The sequence below is a fragment of the Salmo trutta genome, chromosome 29 (genome assembly GCF_901001165.1).
Source record: "Salmo trutta chromosome 29, fSalTru1.1, whole genome shotgun sequence".
Taxonomy (NCBI): Eukaryota; Metazoa; Chordata; class Actinopteri; order Salmoniformes; family Salmonidae; genus Salmo; species Salmo trutta.
This window is the reverse complement of record NC_042985.1, coordinates 29,472,023-29,493,360: the sequence shown is the minus strand read 5'-3', so window position 1 is coordinate 29,493,360 and position 21,338 is coordinate 29,472,023. Positions and strand designations below refer to the sequence as shown.

General features: G+C 47.7%; 1 protein-coding gene across 2 annotated transcripts in view; it reads right to left on the bottom strand.

Annotated features, from left to right (window-relative positions):
• Positions 1–21,338, bottom strand: part of LOC115167340 (CD276 antigen-like) — a 71,532-nt gene that overhangs the window by 37,976 nt on the left and 12,218 nt on the right. For both annotated transcript variants that reach the window (XM_029721684.1, XM_029721685.1), the window contains exons 3-4: positions 9,803–10,153; positions 5,894–6,190 (exon numbers count right to left, since the gene is read on the bottom strand). In XM_029721684.1, coding sequence (XP_029577544.1) covers positions 5,894–6,190; positions 9,803–10,153 — 648 coding nt within the window. The remainder of the gene's footprint in view (positions 1–5,893; positions 6,191–9,802; positions 10,154–21,338) is intronic.

Genomic DNA, 21,338 nt, shown 5'->3' with positions numbered 1-21,338 from the left:
ATTAAACGACCAAGCCTTTGAAGGTATGCCCAACCGTTTTCTCTGGGCTATTCTCTGCTCAATGTCTCTCAAAAGGCTGCACCTAATATGATTTGAAATCGTAAAGCAGAAGCTGACGCCAGGCCTCCAGAAACCAATCCCTCTTACAGGATAAAACAGCAACTGTGTGAAATGTACACTGCAGGCCCCTTGGCTCAACCCCACTGATAGTCAGTCCCCCCTCACTGTGACTCCGGGAGGGAAAATAAAAAATGAGCCTGATCAATGACAAAATAGGGCTTTTGCCCTTTTACTGCAGCCATAAATATAATCTGTCTTGAAGAAGAAAGAAAGCAGGAGAGGAGTGCAGAGCTTAAAGAGACAGGTTCCCTTCAGGCTCTGGGCAGGCATAAAGATGTCACAGTACTCCACAGTGTGGAGAGGAGAGGAGAGGAGAGGAGAGGAGAGGAGAGGAGAGGAGAGGAGAGGAGAGGAGAGGAGAGGAGAGGAGGACATGCCCAATGCCATGCCGTGGTGGCCTGGGACTGGGGCCGTGGACACTTATAGAGTCATGACTGGTGATGGCTCCCCTGTGGTGAGGGGGAGGACAGGACAGGACCACACAGCAGACCCAAGCCCACACACCCACACCGACTACCAGACAGCCACTCACAGCAGACGTGGTCAGGCCGCAACGCTCCAACATTGTATTTTCAACTGCAGACATAAAATACATTTTGACATTCAGTCATAGCAAAGACCTTTTATGCCAAAAGGAGACAGTGAAGACGACAACAGTGAACAGGAACAGGAAGGCATAAATCCCCAACACAATGAGAGGGAGCTCATTTTATCTCTGTGATTGTTGAGATGCTATAAGAGCAATGCAGTGAGCAGGAACCGGCCCGGCCTTAATCCCTCATTCAACCCAACAATCCCTCAGAGCTGCAAACGGCAAGACTGAGAGCATGCCAAATAATACTGTGAAGCCATAATACAGGGATAAAACGTCCCCATGTGGAAGGCAAGGGAGGGAGGGAGAACATTCAAACAACTTAACAACTCAACATGGCCGGGACAGGAGCAAGTGGCCCCTGTTCATAATCCTGAGAGAAAATAATGTGCTTACAAAGACTGCCATTGGCCTACCTGAATTTATTTTAGACAGCTCCCTCCATTACCTCTCTATTTGGTTGTTGTTGTGCTAGGGGGGCGTGATAAGACAGTGTGTATTCAGGGAGGGAGGGAGGGAGGTAAAGATAGAGAGAGAGAGAGAGAGAGAGAGAGAGAAGACCCGTCTGTGCGTTTGGACAGTAATTAATACAGTGTTCCCCCCGCAGCTCTGCTGACAACGGATTCATTCATACTGCTGTTTTCCTCTTTTTCCAAAGGCTTCGTTAATTGCATTTAAATTAGCCCTGTAAAAAAGTAGAGAACAAGGAGTAATACAGTGTTTTGTTTTTAGCTTGCTTTCGTTTGCTTACTTGTTTTTTAGGCTTGCGTAAGCTTGGCAAGCAGGGCACTGGCAGGTACCAATTTAGACGGCAACATATGTCAGGAACAAGCACCCAGAACAGATAATAACACAGTCAGGGAAAAAGGGAAGAGGCTAGCACAAACGTAATGAAGGAAAAACACAGCAAAGCTTTATGCTGTCTGCTGCAAATGGAAAGGCTGTGCTAGGACTGCCCATTAGCACCTTTGTGACACTGTCTCTTCTGCCTATTAAGAGTAATGTTGGAGTGTGCATGGAGCTATTGAGGCATGGATGTGAGTGTGAAAGGGAGCGAGGTGTAAAGTGTGTGTTTGAGAGAGAGGAAGAGAGAGGAACAGGGAGAGAGAGAGAATGTGAAAGAGAGAAACAGGGAGAGAGCAACAGTGAGAGACAGAGAGAGAGAGAGAGAGAGAGAGGGAGAGGCTGAGAGAGAGGGAGAGGCTGTGAGAGAGAGAAACATGGAGAGCGAGAGAGAGAGAAACAGTGGGGGAGGGAGCGATAGAGAGAGAGGCTGAGAGAGAGAGAAACATGGAGAGCGAGAGAGAGAGAGAGAGTATTGTACTGTAATTCTGGTGGAGAGTTGGTTCTTTCGGAGCAGGGGATGAGGCCTCCCATGAAGTTGATGGAGCTGGCCAATCCTCTGGAGAGCAGAGCAAAGCAGATTGGACGAGCTCAGCAGCACAGCTTGGGCGATCTCCCTCTGTCACCCTCTCTCCCTCTGTCTCCCTCCCTTCACCCATTTACATTACATTTACATTTTTAGTCATTTAGCAGACGTTCCTACGCAGAGCAACTTAGAGTAAGTGCATTCATCTTAAGATAGCTAGGTGGGATAACCACCTATCTCAGTCATAGTAAGTCAGTTTCTTCTCAATAAAGTAGCTATCAGCAAAGTCAGAGCTAGTAGGGGGAAAAAGTCAAGTGAGAGTGTTAGTTCCTCCCTCCCTCCCTCCCTGTCAGTGACTCCATCTCCCTGCCTGCCTGTCAGGCCCTGGTGCCACGGCTCAGAGCTTAGCAAACACTCTCTGCTCTCGTCTCCATCTCCCTCTCTGTCATCAGCCCAAACCTCACTCCCCCTCTCTCCTCCCCTCTCTATCTCGATCTTATCCTGCTGCTGGGAACTGCGAGTGCTGTGCCAGCAGTGGAGTCAGGCGGAGAGACAATGGTGCTCTCATCCGCTGAGCAGAGAGACAGAGGGCTTGGGCAGTGACAGGCCTAAACCCCCCCCACCGCCACCACAGCCATACTGCCATCTCTCAGCTCCCACAGTAGGGATACATATCTAAAGCTCTGCGTTCTGCCAGCGGCGCTAAAAATGATATTAGTCAGACAGCATGTCCATAAAGCTCAAAGGGCATTATTCTTTTTTGAGGATAGCAAAGTGGCAGAGAGGGTGGGCAGGGAGGGGGGCGGGGGAGCAGAGGTGGGATTTAGTCTGTCTTAGACTGAGTTGCTCAAACTGCCTCTGCTGCTTTCAGCCAGGAGGATGGTAGGATAGCCAAGCAGGCTGGGGAGGCAGAAGAGGGAGATGCTGAGGAGGGAGAGAGGAGGCTGAAGAGGGAGATGAGGGGGAGGAGGCTGAGGAGGCAGAGTGAGGCTGAGGAGGGAGGCAGCCTGCCAGGGTTCATACAAGGACTGCTGCACCTGCTGCCTCTTGTCTCGTCCATGGACGCTGGTTGCCAGGCATCTCTTTGTGTCTGTTCCAAGTTGGATCCTACTGTATCCTGCTGCTACATCCATCAATATCCTACTACCAACACACATTGTGGTCTCTCTCCCAACAGCTGTCGAACCAACACATCATACGGTCAGTCAGGGCTCAAGCGGGACATGACCTCTTCTAACCTGCACCGAGATAGTTCAGTTGTAAATGGCAGTATTGTGTATGTAGTATTTAGCCAGGCAGCTGTTGTGTCATGGGAGAGGTACTACTATTGACAGTGGTGCTAATGATGATGGCATGATTGACAAGCATAACTTCTTAACCCATACCATCTCAACACATGGCTTCACACGCACCCCACACACCGTTCCGTACAGTTAGGGGTTCATTTTATCCAAATTAACCTTGTCAAACTATTTCTTTTCCCAGAGGGAGAGTTGTATTACTATTGTAATTTTTCAATCAGAGATTGAGGAAAGTGTGAAATTTTAATGTGCTTGTTCTCTCTCCCCTCCCTCCCTCCCTCCCTCCTATTGGGTGGGGAATAGTCCATTTGGAATCTTAAGGAGATTTCACCCCTCCCTATAATAGGATTCTCAGCCTGCCTCAGTCTGGTGTGTGGTAGGTGCAGTGCTGTGATTATCCAATATATTTACTATATAAACTCTGCTGGGCACACACTCCAGAAGAGTTCTGCTAGGTCAAAATTAATTACAGAAGTTGTTAAGCATACAGCAGCTGTTGTAAACAAATGCAAATACATTTTCATATCAAACAAGCCCCTTGTATCCCGGCACACCAAAATAAATCTGCCACTTGTTTACTAACAAGTTAGGCCATCATCAAGCTGTGCTGGTTAGAGTAAGATAAATGAATATTCTCCAACTAGCCCCAGAGTGCTCAGATCCTGGTCACTCCATGGCTTTAATCAACAGCTTTGCAGCTTTGTCTCTGGGTTTGTTCCATCCTTTCTCTCTTTCTCTCTCTCTCTCTCTCTCTTTCCATCTCTCCTTCTTTCTCTCATCCCTCGGTCTCTCTTTCTTTTTGGCTGGTCTATTCCCTTTCATAGGTTGGCTGTGTTATTCTCCGGAGCCTTGCCTGGTTTTTCTCTAGGACGGCTTCAGAGCGTGGGTAATTCCTTCCTTTCCACTGAGCTGAACAGATCACTTTTCGTTATCAGCGGGTTTCTGCGCTCGACACAAACTGTCTCTCTGTGGAGAACAAAGGCTTTCCACTAGTCTAACAGAACAGGTGTTCTGCTGGGTTTCGGGTTGGAGGAGGAACAACTGCTCAGTCTGAGAGGAACTCTTCCTTGACACACCGACTGACGAAGATCACAACCATACCTAGTTCTCAGTTCTTTCATACTGCTTCAGATCATCGGTCCTATGTCCATTTCCTCCTCTGCTCTGTCAGGATTCATCTCTATCTTCCCCATCACCTCTATAGATCTGGACCACTGAAACAACTCTATGATCTGAACCAGTTCACCGCCTGAGGTAACATCTAGAATGCCTTAGACAGGCACCCAATCAGCCTTACGTTCTCTCTCAACAGATTGCATGTAAGCGTATCTATGTCCTTTACTAAAACTACAAGATGCAATAGTCTCCCGTAGTTCCACTTTTCTAAAGTCTACTGCAACATGTAAACAGTAATCATACTATGGGCTTAACAGCAACACTTGTTGACTTCTTCATGTCATGTCTCTTCCTACTGTGGATTTAGCCACATTGTAATACCCCGGAGGCCTTGTCATGACTGTAGAGTGTGGAGCTGTGGAACAGGCCATCAGGCTCAGGGCCCTGCCGGCCCCAGCAGCACGGAAACAGCAGTCATTTCCCAGCCCAGCGGAGCAACACTTACTGACCTGACACACACAGCACACAGACAAACACACACACACACACACACATGACACACACACTCCCTGACCCGGGTGTAGGGTGACCTACCCCTCCCCAGCTCTGCTCCAGCCCAGAGAGCAGGTCCCGGCCACCTCTTCTTATTTATGAGCCATTTCACACAGCACTGCTCCCATTAGAGAGCCAGCCTTGGCCCGTCAGACACACACTAAACACTCCAAACGCTAAACATTACGTACACCAGTAAGGCAGCCCGGGGACTGGGGGTCGGGGACTGGGGATGGGACAGAGAAGACCCCAGGGCCACCACACAAAGCCACCACCCACACAGTCCAGGAAGAGATTATACCACTCAGCTGAGAGGTAGGTTAGAGCTAGGAGTCTGCTCTGCAGGCTGTACAGCTGCTGCACCACCATTACTTCCATTTACCTTTAATATTATTGCATATTCTTTATCACCTTCTAGCATTACCAAATGTCAGATGAGTAGTTATTTTTGTTTCATAGGAATCATCTGGGAAATAATTACCCACTGATGTGATTTAACGATGTGTGGAAACTGATGGTTAGGCTTATTGGAGCATAATTGAACATTTCATTATTTCCCTTCAGTTCTGTGGAGCTCTGAACAGCTAGCTGAATATTCAAGGCATAACGTTTGACTGACGGATTGATTTACAAATGCATACAAGACTTTAATAGGCAGCCGTACTCCTGTGTGACTGAAAACAAGATTATCCTGAACTGGCAACATTAAAACACTGTGGGAAGTCTCTGAATGTTAGCTTGTTTACTTTCCAGAAAGTAGGCTAGGACCTTTGTCAGGGAAGACAGACAGCAATGGGACACACAGACACACATAGACACACACACACACACAGACACACACACCTGTGATGGTGACGGAGGCGTGGCCATCCTCGCCCAATAATGGGTTGGTCAGTCTGCAGCTGTAAGTGCTATTGGGCTCCAGGGTGACAGTCAGAACACTGTGCATGCTGAACAGCCCTTCCTCATTGGCCACCAGGGAGGTGGTGACGTTGTCCGTCAGGTTGTGCCCGCCCCCGTCCTGCCACAGTACATCAGCCTCAGGGTAGCCACCGTACGCCACGCAGGTCAGCGCCACCTCGTCACCCGGCCGCAGGTTGGAGTTCGGCTCCAGGGTCACCAGAGGCTTAGAGTAGAGGGCTGAGGGGGGAGAGAGGAGGGGACAAGAACAGACACACACAGAGTTTTAGCCAAGTCGCCAGAAGTTTGGAGTAGGGGGCTGGAGGGGGAGGGGGGAGCAGAGACATACAGAGTTTTAGCCAAGTCGCCAGAAGCTTGGAGTAGGTGGCTGAAGGGGGAGGGGGGAGCAAAGACATACAGAGTTTTAGCCAAGTCGCCAGAAGCTTGGAGTAGGTGGCTGAAGGGGGAGGGGGGAGCAAAGACATACAGAGTTTTAGCCAAGTCGCCAGAAGCTTGGAGTAGGTGGCTGAAGGGGGAGGGGGGAGCAGAGACATACAGAGTTTTAGCCAGATTATCACCAGTGAGGGACACCCAGGGAACGGTTTGACATGATTCCCATTAAATTGTTAATTACATTTAGGGAGCTTAGCATAACATCGAGCTTAAGATCCCAGAGACATCATCTGCAGCATATCCTGGTGCTCCCTTCTGTCCTCCTTCTTCTCCTCCCTGGAGAGAGCCGCGGCTCTGAGCCAAGCCGCCTCACAATACAACACAACCACCACAGCCTGGCCCAGCCCGGATGGGGGGCCTGGGGGAAATAGGCACGGCTCCGAGAATTTGGGACTGCTGTGCTCTGTTCAGGGGTTTGGCAGGAGGGGGCGTGCGGTGAGGAGGTGAGGGGGGTGAATCCTCAGCCTGGAATGAATTCACAGCTCTCCAATCCCCTGAGCTAAAACACAACCAGAGAGGTGGCGGACAGAGAAAGGAGGCTGTATTCCCTCAGCCAATCATAACACAGCAAACAATGGGGGGGACAGGGAGGGAGAAGAAGGAGATTAAATAACTTCATGCGAGTTGCCTTTTGAAAAGTGGACTCTCTCGCTCTCTCTCTCTCAGCACTAAGACGGAATGTCAGCCTGCCACTAACCTCCCTGGCTATCCATTTGACTGACAGGCAGATTTCCACAGAGACCCATCATTTTCTCAGAGCACTGTGGGAAGGGAGCTCTATGATGTTGACTGTAAATGCCAGCTAAAAATAATACATCTAGGAATCGAATGCATGAAAAGGGGACAATTTGTCACTGTTTGAGCTACTGTGTCATTGTTTATCTTTTCTCTACCCAGACTAGCCAGCCAAGAGGAAAACTGTTGAGCGTTAACACTGCTTAATGCACATACATCCTTAGAGGAAAAGACCAATTTAACAACAACACTTGGAAATTAGTGGTGAGGGAGGGAGGAGTTCACCAACACTGTGTGTGAAGCCGTGAAGAATAATTATAAATAAAAGTGCAATCAGTTGTGATGATGGTCCTCTGATGGAACAACCACCTTCATCACCGAGCTGTTAGTAACAATCAATCTTGGCAGGAACTAATAATCAAAGCCAGTGATTGACCACAACCAGAGGGCCACAATCAGGAAGTATCGACCAATCATGTTATCGTGCATCCCTGACAGAACTAAGTGTTTCATGACCAATTTCTGTGTTGTGTTAGGCATCGATCCTAAAGGTCTCGCATGATTACCAAAGAAGGGTCTGTGATGTGTGACCAAATTGCCCTCTAGTGGCCTCATGGGTGGAATTATTTAATCATTTAATAATTGATAAACATGAATAAATCATTTCAAACGAAAATCCGGTGTTTCTATGTCAAACGGTTTTGTTATAATTCAGTCTTCTGTGAAAAACAAACGTCCCTTTTTCAGGACCCTGTCTTTCAAAGATAATTCATAAAAATCCAAATAACTTCACAGATCTTCCTTGTAAAGGGTTTAAACACTGTTTCCCATGCGTGTTCAATGAACCATAAACAATTAATGAACATGCACCTGTGGAACGATCGTTAAGACACTAACAGCTTACAGACGGTAGGCAATTATGGTCACAGTTATGAAAACTTAGGACACTAAAGAGGCCTTTCTACTGACTCTGAAAAACAACAAAAGAAAGATTCCCAGGGTCCCTGCTCATCTGCGTGAATGTGCCTTAGGCATGCTGCAAGGAGGCGTGAGGACTGCAGATGTGGCAAGGGCAATAAATTGCAATGTCCGTACTGTAAGACGCCTAAGACAGCGCTACTGGGAGACAGTGGCAGACCACATGCAACAACACCTGCATAGGATCGGTACATCCGAACATCACACCTGCGGGACAGGTACAGGATGGCAACAACAACTGCCCGAGTTACACCAGGAACGCACTATCCCTCCATCAGTGCTCAGACTGTCCGCAATAGGCTGAGAGAGGCTAGACTGAGGGCTTGTAGGCCTGTTGTAAGGCAGGTTCTCACCAGACATCACCGGCAACAACGTCGCCCATGGTCACAAACCCACCATCGCTGGACCAGACAGGACTGGCAAAAAGTGCTCTTCACTGACAAGTCACGGTTTTGTCTCACCAGGGGTGATGGTCGGATTCCCGTTTATCTTCAAAGGAATGAGCGTTACACCGAGGCCTGTACTCTGGAGCGGGATCGATTTGGAGTGGAGGGTCCGTCATGGTCTGGGGCGTTGTGTCACAGCATCCTCGGACTGAGCTTGTTGTCATTGCAGCCAATTTCAACACTGTGCGTTACAGGGAAGACATCCTCCTCCCTCATGTGGTACCCTTCCTGCAGGCTCATCCTGACATGACCCTCCAGCATGACAATACCACCAGCCATACTGCTCATTCTGTGCGTGATTTCCTGCAAGACAGGAATGTCAGTGTTCTGCCATGGCCATGGCCAATTTCATTGTGCACGTCTGGGACCTGTTGGATCGGAGGGTGAGGGCTAGGGCCATTCCCCCCAGAAATGTCCGGGAACTTGCAGGTGCCTTGGTGGAAGAGTGGGGTAACATCACACAGCAAGAACTGGCAAATCTGGTGCAGTCCATGAGGAGGAGATGCACTGCAGTAGTTAATGCAGCTGGTGGCCACACCAGATACTGACTGTAACTTTTGATTTTGACCCCCCCCCCTTTGTTCAGGGACACATTATTCAATTTATGTTAGTCACATGTCTGTGGAACTTGTTCAGTTTATGTCTCAGTTGTAGAATCTTGTTATGTTCATACAAATATTTACATGTTATGTTTGCAGAAAATAAACGCAGTTGACAGTGAGAGGACGTTTCTTTTTTGCTGAGTTTATATAAAGTGTAATATTGGGATGCAAACTAAAAATGTAATACATTTCAACTTTATATCTGACATGGTACAAGTGTCTTCTTTCTTTTGTTGCTGCCGATAACCATGAGTGAGAGGTGTATACTTTTGTTTCAAAGTAGATTTGTTTAAGACTACCAAGAAACACTCTGTGTGACCCTGATTTATCCCACTGCAGCAAAAGGTTAAAGAGGGGACTCTACTTCCTCTATGTGAAGCCCTTGAGGTGTCTCCTTCTCCTCACCTCCTTTTCAACCATATTGGAGGAGACGATCCAAGGTCCTCATCCTCTGACCTTCTTCTCCAATGTGTTTTGAGACAGGATTTGAGGAGAGATGTATCGAGAAAGATGTGGTAGCTATAGGCCAAGCATTGGTCCAGCTTTCCCAGTCTGAGGTCGTTATTGTAAAACTTAAAATAGAATGTGTTCTCAATGACTTACCTAGTTAAATAAAGGTAATAAATTAACAGACTCACCTGCTACCTGGAGCAGTAGGGCTGCACTGCCGTAGTCCTCTACCCTGACGAAGCAGGTGTAGCTACCCTCATCGGCCACCCGGACCCCTCTCAAGAGGAGCGAGACGTTGCCCGCGCCCAGCTGAGAGGGGTATAGGCTGGTGCGGTTGGCGTAGTGCTCTCCCTGGTCTGCCAGCTGGTCCTGGCTGGCCCAGTAGCTGTGCACACTGTGCTTGGTGTCCGTCAGCTGCCAGAAGACACTGAGGTCAGACAGGTTGAAGGGAGAGGCGTGGCTGAAGGAACAGTTGAGGGTGGTGTCCATGCCGTACAGCGCCACCACTGGCAGCTCTGGGACCTGCACTTCCAGGACAGCTAGATAGGAGGGGAGAGAGAGCGAGTATGTCAATAACAGCAAACATAGACCTGTGTGTTTAGCCATGTAGCGGAGAGAGATGTCTAAATAAGCTTTAGGGGGATGAATGAACTGCAATAAAGATGTAGGTCCTAAATATCCGCTTGGAGACAGTGGTGAGTTAATAATCTAGATAGTGGTCTGTCTGGTGAGAAAGAACACTCTCCATCTCTTTCCAGAGTGTAGTGTCTCCCTCAACAGAACACTGGGCTAAGTTGCTCAATGGTGAGTGTGATTTGTTTTGTTTTAAAGCGGAAACCCTCCTTAAGCCATCTGATCTCCAGACTGCTTGTCTAGACTGGACGCTTCTGTTCTCTCCTCTTCTCTCTTCTTCTGTTCTCTCCTCTTCTCTTCGCTACTCTTCTCTTCTCTCCTCTCCTCCCCTCCCCTGTCCTCTCTGCAGCCAAGAGCTGGCTCTGCATAATCATTCTGGCTTAGTAGCCATCTCAGACACCACAGAGAGAGGAGGCTACAGCTAAACCATTCTCAATTTATTCCTGTCTCCACTTCTACAGGTCTGATTGTGTGATGAACATCAGGACAAAAAAAGCCATTCCAACCCCTGAAATGCCCCTGAATCTAGTGTGATGCATCCTGTACTCGACTGCTGCTATTATTTATGAGAATCTCTTCTGTACTCATGTCTTTCAGATGTAATAACAATCACACACTTTTGCATGAAATAGTTGTGATTGAGGTGTAACAATTGATTTCCCCATTATCAACAAACAGCACTTTCCTCCGAGTGCAATCCGTGGATGAGGATGCTCAGTCAAGGCAAAGATATTTTGGTAGACACCAAACCTCACAGGAGAGAGACCCCATATTCACCAATATCCCCCTGCTCATCTATAGGCACACTGCCACCTGCTGGATCCTCATGTAACTACAGGCCAAAGGAAAACTTGGCAAAACAGACATTTTGCCAACACCTCAAAATCCAAAAATATACCATCCACCACATCCAGAAAACCATGGAAACAGAACAACAACAAGCCCCAGTAACTAACAAACACAAGAATGTCATTCTAGGTGATGCACTATAGTTCCTCCCATCCCCTGTGAAAATCACTAAGCAGCTTTTTAATTTACTGACATCAACACAGTGGTGTGATGTTTTTCTATAGCCCCATAATGTGACTACACTTCCTCTGCCGTGCCACAGCACAGTCGACAATCCAATCCAGTAATCATGGCATACCATTACAGTAGCAGGGTTTATTGTAGGGCTGTATGGCTGTCTACCAGACTAACGTTCTAGTAGTTTGTGTGCGTGCGTGTTTTTGTAGTGCTTTCTGGGTAATGAATAGGCAACAGGCACTTTGGTAGGACTGTAGTGGAAGTGACGGCCCCCACAGAGGCATGCACACAGAGGAGGGAGGAGACACAGCAATTAGATCACTCCCAGAGCAGACCGGAATGACTCACTCCAATGGGTTCACAGAGGAGGAGCGAGAGGAGGGAGAGAGAGGTGAGAGGGAGGTAGGGGGAGAGAATTGGAGAGGGGGAGAGAGGGAAGAGAGGGCAGAGAGGGGGGAAATGATGGAAGAGAGGAGAGAGGAAGGAGAGTGAGAGGGCAGCTTTGAGCGTGCACTTAAAGATAATATCAGGAAACAATCCAGGAGGGGAGAGCACTGCAGCCCATCGCTAATCCCCTAACTCAGGACAGGGCCCAAGTCAGGGAAGAGATAGGTAATCATCCCTCTCTCCCTCAATCTCTTTCTCCCTCCTCTAACCAGTGACCCTCTTCCTGGTGCCGGTCTGGTAAGGGTGCAGCAGGACATTGGTGCAGCATGTTAACACACTGACAGACATTCACAGACAGACTGAGAGCAGCAGGAGAGCACAGCGTTTCACACCCACTTCACTGCACCCAGGGGGAGGGGCTTTTAGCTCTGACGTCATGGAAACTGTGAGTAAGCATCTGATATCCTATTCCTTCAGAGGTGAAACACGGATTGGGCAAACTGGTATTGTTTCTGCTTTTAACTTCTAGATATCTCCAACAAACACAACACAGTTAGCACAAATACTGTATTACAGTGAGGGAAAAAAGTATTTGATCCCCTGCCGATTTTGTATGTTTGCCCACTGACAAAGAAATTATCTATAATTGGTCTATGATTTTAATGGTAGGTTTATTTGAACAGTGAGAGACAGAATAACAACAAAAAAATCCAGAAAATCACATGTCAAAAACTAAATTGATATGCATTTTAATGAGGGAAATAAGTATTTGACCCCTCTGCAAAACATGACTTAGTACTTGGTAGCAAAACCCTTGTTGGCAATCACAGAGGTCAGACGTTTCTTGTAGTTGACCACCAGGTTTGCACACATCTCAGGAGGGATTTTGTCCCACTCCTCTTCGCAGATCTTCTCCAAGTCATTAAGGTTTCGAGGCTGACGTTTGGCAACTCGAACCTTCAGCTCCCTCCACAGATTTTCTATGGGATTAAGGTCTGGAGACTGGCTAGGCCACTCCAGGACTTTAATGTGCTTCTTCTTGAGCCACTCCTTTGTTGTCTTGGCCGTGTGTTTTGGGTCATTGTCATGCTGGAATACCCATCCACGACCCATTTTCAATGCCCTGGCTGAGGGAAGGAGGTTCTCACCCAAGATTTGACGGTACGTGGCTCCGTCCATCGTCCCTTTGATGCGGTGAAGTTGTCCTGTCCCCTTAGCAGAAAAACACCCCCAAAGCATAATGTTTCCACCTCCATGTTTGACGGTGGGGATGGTGTTCTTGGGGTCATAGGCAGCATTCCTCCTCCTCCAAACACGGCGAGTTGAGTTGATGCCAAAGAGCTACATTTTGGTCTCATCTGACCACAACACTTTCACCCAGTTGTCCTCTGAATCATTAAGATGTTCATTGGCAAACTTCAGACGGGCATGTATATGTGCTTTCTTGAGCAGGGGGACCTTGCGGGCGCTGCAGGATTTCAGTCCTTCACGGCGTAGTGTGTTACCAATTGTTTTCTTGGTGACTATGGTCCCAGCTACCTTGAGATCATTGACAAGATCCTCCCGTGTAGTTCTGGGCTGATTCCTCACCATTCTCATGATCATTGCAACTCCACGAGGTGAGATCTTGCATGGAGCCCCAGGCCGAGGGAGATTGACAGTTCTTTTGTGTTTCTTCCATTTGCGAATAATCGCACCAACTGTTGTCACCTTCTCACCAAGCTGCTTGGCGATGGTCTTGTAGCCCATTCCAGCCTTGTGTAGGTCTACAATCTTGTCCCTGACATCCTTGGAGAGCTCTTTGGTCTTGGCCATGGTGGAGAGTTTGGAATCTGATTGATTGATTGCTTCTGTGGACAGGTGTCTTTTATACATGTAACAAACTGAGATTAGGAGCACTCCCTTTAAGAGTGTGCTCCTAATCTCAGCTCGTTACCTGTATAAAAGACACCTGGGAGCCAGAAATGTTTCTGATTGAGAGGGGGTAAAATACTTATTTCCCGCATTGAAATGCAAATCAATTTCGAACATTTTTGACATAAGTTTTTCTGGATTTTTTTGTTGTTGTTATTCTGTCTCTCACTGTTCAAATAAACCTACCATTAAAATTATAGACTGATCATTTCTTTGTCAGGTAGCTGGATTGAATCCCCGAGCTGACAAGGTAAAAATCTGTCGTTCTACCCCTGAGCAAGGCAGTTAACCCACTGTTCCCCGGTCGGCCGTCATTGTAAATAAGAATTTGTTCTTAACTAACTTACCTAGTTAAATAAAACATTTGGTCTCGGAGGTTGTGGTTGAAAAAGTGTATTGTGAGAGGTGGTGTCTCCCTATTTGAGGGAGGAGGGTTAAGGGCTCTCCCCGGCCCCTGAGAGGCGATAAAGAGATGCTCAGAGCAGAGAGTGGTGGAGGGAGGGGACGGCAGGGCAGATTTACACCCTGCACTTTGTGTTTATGGGCCCGGCTCTGTTTGAGTGCCTGTGAGAGAGACAGAGCCGTGCACCTTCACAGCTGACATGAAATAAACTCATTAAAGCCCCGTGAGCGCTGGCTGGCACTCTTCCCTCAGAGCGGAGCGCCAAACATGCAGACATGTAGGCAGGCAGGGAGGAAGGAGGGCAGACATACAGGCAGGGTGGAAGAGGCAGGTAGGCAGGCAAGCTAGCAATGGCCCTGTTGGATATTTACATCACTCACTCCCCTCATCCCCTCCGCTCCCCTAATCTGTCTCTTCAACCCCTACCTCAGCTCAAGATAACAGTGATGCTGTCACTGGGCCCTGGCTAGCCTAGTGTTAAGCTCACCAGTACAGATGCAGCCTCAAGAGTAGTGATGGGGGAAAAATCTACACAGTTCCATATCAGGATAGTAGTGTTTTCAGCACTTTTATTTGAAAACTATTTTTCACATGGCTCTCTCTCATCCCTCTGCAGCAGACATATGGTGAGCAATATGTCTGGACCATGGAATCATAATAAAATCCCAGTATTGAATCGCAATCCATATAGAATCGTGAGAATCGCAATACATATCGTATCGGCACCTAAGTATGGTGATAATATCGTATCGTGAGGTCCCTGGCAATTCCCAGCCCTACTAGAGAGCCACCCGGAAAGTGAATGGTTCGCTGCACGGATATCCCTGCTAGTACAGATTAGCCCTGGCTAGTGCTAAACTAAGCTATACAGATGAGTGGAGCAGAGGGTCTGAGGGGCCTGCTGAGTGTGAAGCAGCATGGCAGGCAGCAGGCTGACAGGGGCTGGGAGGAGAACCACAGGCTTCATACATAGGCAGCTGACAAGGTGACACAACATGACTCTTGGTAAACAAATTCCTTAGCCACAGCGGCAGTGACATCTCACCTCCGTCCTCCAGACGCAGGCAGGTGCACACACACACACACACACACACACACACACACACACACACACACACACACACACACACACACACACACACACACACACACACACACACACACACAAGCAGAGGGCATTGTTATTCAGCTCAGTCCTGGCTCCTGACAGCTCCACAGCACTGTGAGAGTCAGTCTGAGACACAGGGCATTCTGACACTACAATATCCACTGTCATAGTACTGCTCCACAACATTCAGGTCCCAATCACCGTGTTCAGTGACACCCACACACACACCTACACGCAGGCACACACAAACACATTAACATCTCACTCTGCTTGCGATCACTAAAGTTGAATTCCCTCGGTTCAATAGAATGTACCCCCATATCCACATCTAGTAGAATGCAATACATAGCCTACACATTCAGTGTTGATGTTCCATTGCCATTCAGTTGACCCTGGTCAATGGAACACAACCCTAAACAGAAATACCGAAACCTGTAATAACCGGATCCCTTTAATAACCTGGGCTGTTAAACACAAGGGCTTCAATAAGACCACAACTTCCATCTCCCTCCAGCTCCTGATGCAATAACCCACACTGTTCAATAACCCTGGTTCATAACTGCTTCTCCAATAAAGGGGTGGCAGGTAGCCTAGTGGTTAGAACGTTAGGCCAGTAACTGAAAGGTTGCTGGATCAAATCCCAGAGCTGACAAGGTAAAAATCTGCTGTTCTGCCCCTGAACAAGGCAGTTAACCCAGTGTTCCCTTGTAGGCTGTCATTGTAAATAAAACTGTGTTCTTAACTGACTTGCCTAGTTACATTTAAAACACACAGTAGAACTCAGTGTCAAGTGAACTGTGCTTAATAACATTGAACAGCACATATGTTATCACCTACTAGGCCAATAGGCACCTTACACAGAGGTTAAATTACCCCTGCTTGATAACAGATGGCAGAGCTACCAGTACTACTGTTCATTAGAAGATCTTAGGTACACATGTTCAGAGATATGGTAAAGCTCCTTTGTCGAACGTGGCATAAAGGAACAGCCATGATAAGAGTGCACAGACATACATACACTGGAAGGCAAATTGCGGTGGTAATATTGACTTAACTAAGTAAACACACAAAGGCAGTGTAGTTAGTGTTCTGTCTGGCTAAGTAGTGAGCTGCTTAAAAAGCTGTGGCAATAATGCCCCCATTGGGTGGACAAAAGTACTGCAGCTGCAGGCTTGTTGGTCTTTACACGAATGACCCACCTGAATATCAAAAGAACAGGAAGTTCACAGATGCTTAGTGCCCTTTCACAACAGCTATTCTTTCCGTAAATGTTGTTGTTCAAACATGCCAACTAAAGCCTTTCTAAATCACACTGTCCAAGCCCAAAACCTTTCAAATATGTCCAGGGGAACACAAATAAAAACCAACATCTGGAATACATTGAGAAATGTAGTAGTAGTTTAGACATGGTAAGCTTAACACTGCTCGGAATTAGCCCTCACGACACATAGGGAATCTATTCTAAAGCTGAGCCTTTCCTCCCTTCCTGAAAGAGAGACACAAAATGGAGGGGATTATGTAGGTCTCTGAGCCTTGAATAATGGGGTCACTCATGACATTTACCAATTTAACACTGTCTCCCCATATCTGGGCTACAGTCATCATAGTGTGAAAGCCATCTCTGTCTGTGAGAGATATATGAGGTGCAGATAGCTAGTGGAGCAGACAGGAGCTCCGGTTGCTTATTTTCAGCAACGTAATAAATCAAGATGCACCACGCTTCCTTTCTCCTGACTCTGTCTGTCTATCTCTCTTTCTCCCTCTCTCTCCCTCTCTCATTTGTCGTTTATGCTCTCTCCATCTTCTTCTCTCCACAGACAGGGCGGGCGGGTGCTTTATCAGGGGGAGCTGGTCTCATATCCCGTCAATAAGCTGTTAATGGGCTCTGACAGGCAGATAATGGGGGCCAGTTGCAGAGGAGCTGCCTGGGAGATAAGGACAAGCCTAACCTTCCTCCACCACCTGCCTGAGAGAGAAGAGAGAGAACACAACCTGGGATGAGTATGAGGAGCGAGCCATAGGAGCAAATCCATCCCAGCAGGAGGGGGTGGGGTGGATTTGAGTTTGTGCAGCTTAATCCAAATGACTGGGGTTAAGGTGAGTCTATACGCTATGCATACGATTACAGAAAAACCAAGCTAAGTTGATCAGAAAGCCAAACTGTATTATCGTAGGGATGGCAAAGGTTTGGGTTCTAATCCCTCAGATAGACAAGTGTTTGACACCTGCTGGCCCTGGTAATAACCAAAACCATGTCTGGGAGGGCAGAGTCCTTGCTCAAATCTCAGGCTGTAATTTTGTTCTGCCTTATGAAGGGGTCGGGGAGCAGTGGATGTCTACATTAATGCAGGGGGTTAAGAGGTTAAAGGCTCAGTGGCTGGGGCTGTGTGTCTGGATGTTAACCTGAGCCCGTCTCCTCCTGAGACATAGTGACCTCACTCAGGGCCCTGTAACCATGGCAACACCTGACCCCGCCTCTGCTGAGACACAGTGAACTCACTCGGGGCCCTGTAACCATGGCAACACCTGACCCCGCCTCTCCTGAGACACAATGACCTCACTCGGGGCCCTGTAACCATAGAAGCACCCGGTAACTGTGGTAACAACCTGTAGGTAAGTGTCTCCTCTCTCTGTGTGTCAGGCAGGGAAGCTTCTTACTCAGCACCAAGCAAGGATGCTGCTTTCCAGGCACAGATCAGAGCGGTGGTGGTGGGTCATTCATCCTGTTCATCACAGCCCACTAAACACAAAGATATTTGGCTCCAGGCCCCAGCAGCCCCCAGGTCCCGCTCAGCGCTCACTACGCAGAACTGCAATCTCCGCACGTTACCCGCATCAATGTTTAAGCGATCCCACAAGATAGCTTTTTTAGGACTTGTTCAAATAATCATGAGGTGCTTGATGGGTAATGCACTCTGTTTAAATGGCTAGGCTACAGTGCAGAGTGAGCGTGGAGAGAGAGCGAGGGGCCAGCAGCTCAGTGCAGTAGCCAACCTGCTAGCAGACTGACTGGGCATTATGTATGCATCGCAGCGGAAGCAATCTTTGTCGAGCCTGTCCCCGATTGTTTTTAAAAGGATACTTCACTGGCCACAATCAAATTAGCAAGAACATCACTGATATGGGGTAATAACCCGAAATTGAATTTCTGCGCGGGCCAAAGAGTCCCCTCTCTACAGAATCAATTGCTGTGAAGAGAAAAGGAGGACAGGGAGAGGGCATTCCTAGTTAGCAGACCTCAAAGGGTACACCAGAGATGCGGGCGTGAGCAGGATATTTACACGCTTCAGGGCCTTGCCATAATGTCTGCCGCTCTCTGACTGCCACACTAGATGTGATCTATTCAATTATGCTAATTCATTAGAATTTCCTCCCAGCTCTAGTCATTAAAACTGAATCCAGGTCAGCTTGCCATTTCTTCATTTGCATGAATACAATTTCCCTTTTAACATGGAGATGCTAAGAGCGGGCAGGTGGGCGCAAGCCGCAGCAAATGGCAGAGGCCTGGCAGGCTGGTGGCAGTGCTGACAGAACAGAGAGCATGACAACAAGCAATTAGCCAGACAGCATCCTGTTAATGCTTCTGCTTTACACTACTGGCTCTACTGCCTCTCAGCTGCTAACGCTGCTTATGGAGCCTGGATGCTAGGCCTACTTACTGTGCTGCTGCTGTTGCTTGCCTGTTACCTCAGAACAACCCCACTGAGAGTACTGCTACTAGTCTAGTGAAATTCAGGGTTATTAACGGCCTCCAACTCAATCATCAAGTTTGCAGACGACAGTGGTAGGCTTGATAACCAACAATGACGAGACAGCCTACAGGTAGGAGGTGAGGGCCCTCGGAGTGTGGCTCAGGAAAAGAACCTCTCACTCAATATCAGCAAAACAAAAGAGATGATCGTGGACTTCAGGAAACAGCAAAGAGAGCACCCCTCGTCCACATCCACGGGACAGCAGTGGAGGTGAAAAGTTTTAAGTTCCTCGGTGTATGTATCACCGACAAACTGAAATGGTCCACGCACACAGGCCGTGTGGTGAAGAAGTCAACCTCCGGAGGCTGAAAAAATGTGGCTTGTCACCGAAAACCCTCACTAACTTTTACAGGTGCACAATCGAGAGCATCCTGTCGGGCTGTTTCACCGCCTGGTATGGCAACTGCACCGCCCACAACCGCAGGGCTCTCCAGAGGGTGGTTCAATCTGCGCAACGCATCACCGGGGGCAAACTACCTGCCTTCCAGGACACCTACAACACCCGATGTCACAGGAAGGCCCAAGCCACTGCCTGTTCACCCCGCTTCCATCCAAAAGGAGAGGTCAGTACAGGTGCATCAAAGCTGGGACAGAGAGATTGAAAAACAGCTTCTATCTCAAGGCCATCAGATTGTTAAACAGCCACCACTAGCACAGAGAGGCGGCTGCCTACCTACAGACTTGATATCATTGGCCATCTTAATAAATGGAACACTTGTCACTTTAATAATGCCACTTTAAGAATATTTACATATCTCGCATTACTGATCTCATATATCTATACAGTATAATGTTTACTACACTATCTATTCTATACTATCTATTGCATCTTAGCAGCTCTGTCTGTCACTGTTAGATATTAGGTTTTGTTGTGGAATTGTTAGATATTACCTGTAAGATACTGCTGCACTGTCGGATCTGGAAGCATAAGCATTTCGCTACACTCGCAATAACATCTGCTAACAATGTGTATGTGACCAATAAAATTAGATTTGATTTGCATTAAAAGTACACTAAGTATAGCAAACATTAGGGACACCTTTGACTCTACAACATGTCGAAAGCACTCCACAGGGATGCTGGCCCATGTTGACTCCAATGCTTCCCACAGTTGTGTCAAATTGGCTGGATGTCCTTTGGGTGGTGGACCATTCTTGATACACACGGGAAACCCAGCAGCGTTGCAGTTCTTGACACAAACCGGTGCGCCTGGTACCTACTACCATATCCCGTTCAAAGGCACTTACATTTTGCGTCTTGCCCATTCACCCTCTGAATGGCACACATACACAATCTATGTCTTAATTGTCTCAAGGCTTAAAAATCCTTCTTTAACCTGTCTCCTCCCCTTCATCTACACTGATTGAAGTGGATTTAACAAGTGGCATCCATAAGGGATCATAGCTTTCACCTGGTCAGTTTATGTCATGTATACTCAGTGTATATGTATACTGAAACAAAGAAACCTGTCACCGCCACATTAAGCAACAAATCCATTGGGGACGAGTCCCTCTGCAGAAGAACTGACAACAGCTGTGCCAAGCAACATTTTCTTATTTTACGCACCAAGACAATGTTACACACCAACAGCTTAGACGGGGACTCTACCTCTGTACTCAACTAGAGGTTGTCTTGGGAGAGTGCAGCGGCAATGTGGCAGCCTCAGAGTGTAATCCTGTGTGGAGATAGGGGTATTTAATGGTGCAGCACAGGAGTGACACTGATACGGTTATTTAATGGCGGAGTAGAGGAGAGACACTGTAGAAGACAAGTGGGATTAGCAAGGGCCTATAATCCTAATCAGAGTCCTACTAGAGACAACAGAGGACCCCAGGTCTCACACACAGATACAGACACACACACATCAGCACATACACATGTGCACACCCACTCACTATTTCCACATGACAGTTTGTCTTTATCGACAGACTTTCAAAGCACATAACTTAAGAGTATGAACTAAAACATGCTGTACAGTGTTACCTAATACTGTAAATCCTTAATTCAACAGTAAATTCCAGTAAGTAAATAAAGGACAATCATAAAGTTTGTGAGGTAAAAACATTATTAACTACAACTTAAAGAGATACACAGAATCGGTCCGAGACGCCTCTCGCCTCCCAGCGAGAGGGCCGAGGGAGCCGCCACAGCCAGTAATGAGCAGGCCAGAGACCCATTAACTGGAACAGTGCTAGGCCCTAATGAAGCCCTGCTCCTAGCTCTCTCACTCTCAGAGTCTCTGTCTGACTGCTGACTCCAGCACACTGCCCTGAGCACCACAACAACCCCGCTGCCTAGTGCCCAGGCTACACCAACCACAACTCCCCCTTCTTACTGGAACACGAGAGGCTGACTCCCCCACCACACTCTCTGACTCACTGGAGAAAAACTACACTCTTTGCAAGTTTCTTCTCAGGCAGGACCTCACCCTACTAACTACCCCAGGGCTCCATTCTAGCTCTGGCTAGAGAAGGACAAACCCAACCAATTTTCCTGTCCAA